Source organism: Haliotis asinina, chromosome 6 (assembly GCF_037392515.1).
Source record: "Haliotis asinina isolate JCU_RB_2024 chromosome 6, JCU_Hal_asi_v2, whole genome shotgun sequence".
Classification (NCBI taxonomy): domain Eukaryota; kingdom Metazoa; phylum Mollusca; class Gastropoda; order Lepetellida; family Haliotidae; genus Haliotis; species Haliotis asinina.
Window position 1 is genome coordinate 34,422,449 of NC_090285.1, and position 6,126 is coordinate 34,428,574.

The window sequence follows — 6,126 nt, forward strand, 5'->3', positions numbered from 1 at the left end:
TTCAGTAACTGCTGGTTTCCAAGTTGTACATACGAGTGGTGATTAAAATTTTGTATGGAGTATCACCAAACAACTATACAAAGGCAGTTATTTTTATGTTTTATATTTTGACATATGATCTGTCAAGTTCAAGCAATTTGGTTTTGCTGTTACAGTCTCACAATCCCCATTTTGTTTGGTCTATCTTGGTGCTCTAAAAACCCTGCAAAATCTACAATAAATGCATTACAAAGTATGAAAGAAATATTTTGCGTATTTGAGATTGACAGAAGTCCCCAAGAATCACACTTAACTATTGAACGTAATAAAAAAGCAGTTTGAAATTACAATCGCTTGTTAAATGAGCCTTTGCTAAAAATTCCTTCAAAATAAAATGGAAGCTTTTCAAACATTGGACATCGAGGATACATTTAGTGTACGTACGTTTTGATGTACTTTATAATCTAGCCTCGCCTGTGTACTACAGACTTTTGGAGCTCTCCCCAGGCCCTGAATATGGCAAGACATATCAAGCAGGAGTCATATGTCGCCCTTCGACAAGTGCGTGGCTTCGTTCAACTGTACCGTTGATAGACACAAACGGTAAAATTCATTAATGCTTGTTAGTCTTGTATGTATTTGTATTAGTATTAGTTATGTAATAATTCTACCAAGTGAAATGCGGGTTTATCAACTCGGTTTTTATTAAAGCTGACTACCAATGTGATTCGTAATGGGAGTTAACTTGACAAACAGTTTTTATCTCCACTGTGAAGAATCATTCTGCAAACTGAAGTCCCAACATTATGGCTTGGTCGTATATACATCTCTCGATTCATCAATGAGTGATTTGGAATAAGACCTCCACATAGCCAGGACTAGCACTGGTCTTCAGTAACCCATGCTTGTCGTATGAGGCGACTAAGAGGATCGGGTTGTCACCGCATTCCAGCTGCTTTATCGATGGTCATGATGTTGATCACTGGATTTTATGGCCCAGACTCGATTATTTACAGATCACCGGATTATGGATGAAATCATAGAAAACAAGTCACTGAATCCGATATGTCTGGAGATGCGATAGGACATCAGAATTGTTGAATCTCTTGAATGCCCAGATAAACATTAGCACATGCGCAGGGCATGTTTGAAGAGCAACCCCACACATGCCTCAGTAGTGCTACAGGCAAAGTATGGTCATATACCATCTCTACTTGCAGCTGACAAGAGTCGAGTGGCAGTGTGAGGAGTGTGACAAAAGCACTGGTATCCACTGGTACCTTTTTCAGGGTAAGAGCTCCGCACAAGTGACTGTTTCAAAAGCCAACAAACCGCCACTTCACAATATTGTGAACGCTCTAGAAGAAATTACGCACCACCAAATATTTCGAGAGTGTCATCAGATTACCTCTGGTTTGTTGAAGTGCATACTTGTTACAATGTCTTACCAGACTAAAGCACCTTGCCCCTATCCGACACGGCTGGAAACCTACAGATATTTTCGCTCAGTGCAAAACGTATGGTTTGTGGAACAATTTCAGGGGGTCCAAAGAAGCAGACTCCTTTTATAAGGCAATGAACATTTTTCTTGGTGGAAAAATACATTTCCTCCATTTAGGCTTCAGCTTTGTCTGATCCAACCGTTAGCACATAACTCCATCACAATAGTCACAGTGGTCATTCACTGTCCCTTGTCCTTTGACAATCAACACACGTAAAAACCAAGGTTAAAACTGATCTCCAACAACCCATTCTTGTGGTAAGAGGCGACAAGCGGGATTGGGTGGTCCGGCTCACTGGCTGATTGATGCATGTCATCGTATCCCCAATTGTGTGGATTGATACCCTTAATGTCAATCACTGGATTCTCTCGTCCAGACTTGATTCTTTACAGACGACGTCATATTCCTTGAACATTGGTGAATGCTGAGTTTATTTGGAAATTATAAGAACTTTCAGGCAATCAGCTTGTTTTTGCGAAACTACTATGGCCTGAGGTAAATGCCAAGGTTATTATTAACGTCAAAATTCAACCTTTGACAAACAGCTCCCTTGGGAAGCTGGGATGTTGCTGGGTGTGGTGTAAAACAAAATTCACTCTCTCACCTGGAGGAAAGACTCATAACCTATCGACGAATAATCACATCTCTTTGTACTTGTTCTTTTATGAGTATTAACCTATTTAGAATCTGTTTTATACATAGAGTGAGACAATATACTCAAAGATAAGTTTTGAAGCTGCTAACTGGATGGAAATAATAATTCTAGAGAAAGACGAGTTGAAAAGAACCCACTTTCGTAATGAGAGAAAGAAAGTATGGTTACGTTATTTTAACTTCGTCTTTTGACGTCACAGTTCTGGTTCATCGTATTAACAAATACGCATTTGTCTTTGAAAGAATGTACTACATTCCAAAGATTGTGTTTAGTTACAGGTTAAGGATTCAAAAGAGAAGTATGGGCCTAATACCGGGATTCATTACGGCCTCACACCGCTTGTGGTATATAACTTTCAACAAATAGCGTTGAACAACATTTTTATGCCTACTGTTAAGCCTTCCCTGCAGTGCTAAAACCTTAAATGAAACAAGTCTAGATTTCCTCAGGTTCTGAATCTCTAGTCTCACTGGGGCTGCTTTTCAATTAAAAAGGGTTTGTTTGTTACTACCAAAATTATATATATTCAGAGACTAAGCCTTAGTCTATGAGTCGTCCTCACATTCAAGTAGCTTGCTCCATTGTACACTCGCTTTCCAACCGAAATAGTGAGGTAACCGGTATTGTCATGATTTCCTACCTTTTCCTCTACTGACAGTTTTATAAATTTACGATTATTTGACAAGGAAATTGTATCCTGATACTAACTGAAACGAACACTAGGAAGGGGTAAACAAGTTGAATTATTATGTTGACACTTGTCAAGGCGTCGCGATATATATAGAAGTGTGCAGCAAGGTTGCTTCATACACCAAGTCTTTTTCCTACATCCTGACTACAAACAGCTCCTGTTTGAAAATGCTGAAGACTGCTATTCTGGCTGTTGCTGTGGTCCTCATTGGTAAGTTCCTTTAAACCCATTTTATTAGACCTACATAGTTACAACATTAGCTAAACAGGAACATAATTTGCACCATAGACGAGGAAATGATATGTAAACTTGTCAAAAACTGTATTACATATTAAACTTGTTAAATGACTCCTTTTCGATAAAGTAATGTCCGTACAATTGCCAAATATGCATCACCAACCTTCGGTTGCAATATAATAATGAATATACGCAAAAGCACGGTTTCTCAACCTGAAAAAATACGGCCTTTGGAAACAAATCAAATAAGTCTCGGACATCATTTCCGTCACGCCGAAAATTAGCCTGATCGAAGAAACCTTGACACGAGTCGTTGAAGGGTCTCAGCGAAAGCTCAGTTCTATTCAAAGCTGTATAAGGTAACACTGAGACTGTTTGTATGATGTTGAGAAAGGGTCATACATTCTGAACGTCAATGCAACTTGGTATTAACAAACGAAATGACACAAGCAATATGGCTACAAGAGTTCCTAGATGGGACCATAGCTTAAGACATGTGATTACTTTGAACGTAACGTATTTCTTATTCATTACATTGTACACATGATTAAAACATATGTATTCCCGTTCCAACACTATATGTCAGCCTATTGTTGCAAGAAAGTTTGAAGGGATGTCGGTCTCGGACCTTTGCCACTTTGTGAAATCCACGAGCTCTTGTATTGTTCTGACAATCGGGATTCGAACCCATTGAACTAGACAAAGTACTCCATTATATAAGATGCATTTCCAATAACAAAGTGTTCATATCCAGCTGGCGCCGAAGACGAGTGCCTGAAGGCATGTCCGAGAAACTTAAGCCCTGTGTGTGCCACGTTCACCAAAACCTATGGGAATGAATGCATGATGAAGGCTGACGCCTGCAGGTGAGCTACCGTAAACGTAGCGCAGATGCTTAATCCACTTGGTTGTAACTACATATAAATCTGTATGTAGTCTTTCGCAAACCCTGAACTGTAAATGCATAAACCACAAGCGTGGATACAGATTGTTTCAAAAAAGGTAAAAGGTATTTTTTTTTCAAAAAAAGAAAAAGAGTGAAGGCTGGATGTGTCCACCCCAACGCACACCCTTTCCCCTCGATCCCGATTGACAGCTCTGCGTGAGAGACTGCTGCCATGGATTGCATCCATGATCTTAGTGATAAAGCTCAATGACAAAACTTGCTTCACACAGAAAGGCGACAATTACACTGAACCACCGTATATTTTTATGTATATTTTCAGCTTGGCTAAGCAAGGCGTCCATCTTATGACTAAGAGGGACGCTGAGTGTAGCTGTGAAAGGGCATGTCCCTTCCTCCTCAGTCCCGTCTGTGCCACGGATGGCGTCACATACGACAACGAGTGCCTGATGAACGTGGCAGCATGCAAGTGAGTAGTGCAATAGATTACCGTACAAATGCAATAATAGCACTGCTGTATTTTCAACCTAAGTGAACATCGAGACGGTACCGGTCGAATGGCTCATGTCAAGTGGAGGATTATATCAGAGTCATTAACACCAGTCTGATTTTAATCGTTTTTATTCTTGTTACAGGCAAAACAAGTGGCTGGAAGTGAAGAGCGCTGGCAAATGCCCAACCGATTACTAATGACCTCTTTGTCAGGCAGAGCTGTGCCAGTATTGTACGAATAAATTGGCGTTAAATTGTAATGTTAATTCCAACTCTCTGAGTGCAGATTCTTTACGGTATGCCAATGTTCACATCTTGCTGTATGATGAGACATATAATGAATTCATGCATGCTTACAGATTTTTCTGATTTGTAATCTGGAATAAACAATTTGATCGGAGAAATGTGTTTAAGTATGTTTTACGTTCTTTTACATCTTTAAATGAGTGTGAATTGAGTTGACTTGGCTAAGCTAACCCTACCTGTGAATGTTATCGGGACGGGAGGACGATTTCATGCCGCACTACCGATGTGGCTCTTAAATGTCAGATTTATATACAGGAGTAGTGGATAGAGTGACGGATAGGTTCAAACCTCTTACCATGTCAGATCCAACAACGGTACCTACCATAGGGCGTCTCTGTCAAACTATGGTGTTAGAGAGCTGTCATGCTGCAACCGACACTAACCGAAACACAATCACAACCACAATGCACTCATTGCCATCTTACATTACTTCACTATTTACTACGATGACAAGTATATATACATATACATCATATTCATGAATAGGGGCGGTGGGGTAACCCAGTGGTTAAAGCGTTCGCTCGTCACGCCGAAGACCCGGGTTCGATCCTCCCATTTCTGGTGTCCACATATTCCTGAAACACTCCTGAAATACTGGTAAAGGCGGCGTAAAACCATAGTCACTCACTCACTCCCTCACTACAAAGACATCTGGTAAGGTAGCCATGCAGTCAAAGCCATGACTCCTATAAACTTGTACTTGCTTTCCTGGATGGTGAAGCTGAGTTTGTGAAGTCCAGTCTTGGTGTCTCCTCTCTATTATCTTTCCGTATTATTTCTTGCTCGAACAAGACATGTGATTGTCTAAAGACTAAAATGTTCAGCACATTGTTGCTGATCGGATTTAAAAAAGGTGAGCCACATATTTATGTACTCTCATTATCATGTCGCCTTGGTAAAACAGGGCTGGAATGTTTGCTTTCAATCTTTCAATCTTTGCACCTTGGCATGTGTAAAGGTTTGAGTGTGATAAGATCCCCAAAAGATATCACATGCATGCAAATTTTGGTTTAGACTGTAGCAGTTGAAACTGTCGTAATATGCTCTGAGATAAGACCTCATATCCAAGTAGGGGCGGTACTGTTGCCTCGTGGTTAATGCGTTCGCTCGTCACTCAGAAGACCCTGGTTTGATCCTCCACATGGTTACAATATATGAAGCCCATTTCTGGTGTCCACCACCGCGACATTGTTGAATGTTGCTAAAGGCGGCATAAAGCATAAAGTTTTCAGAATGTTTGGTACTCTAATGTTTATACAAATAAAAAAGCAAGCACAGACTTCAGTCATGTCTGAGGTTATTTGAGATGCGACAATTGGTTACAGCAATGACTGCAAAGTGCTTCCTACATGTCCAACTA

The 6,126-nt window shown here is 40.3% G+C and overlaps 1 protein-coding gene across 1 annotated transcript; it reads left to right on the forward strand.

The window, feature by feature from the left end:
- The first annotated feature begins 2,994 nt into the window (after positions 1-2,994).
- On the forward strand, positions 2,995-4,658 carry LOC137287815 (four-domain proteases inhibitor-like). The gene is made up of 4 exons (XM_067820203.1): positions 2,995-3,037; positions 3,819-3,930; positions 4,291-4,437; positions 4,604-4,658. The coding sequence occupies exons 1-4, from the start codon at positions 2,995-2,997 to the stop codon at positions 4,656-4,658; spliced, it is 357 nt and encodes a 118-aa protein (XP_067676304.1).
- The last annotated feature ends 1,468 nt before the right edge of the window (positions 4,659-6,126 follow it).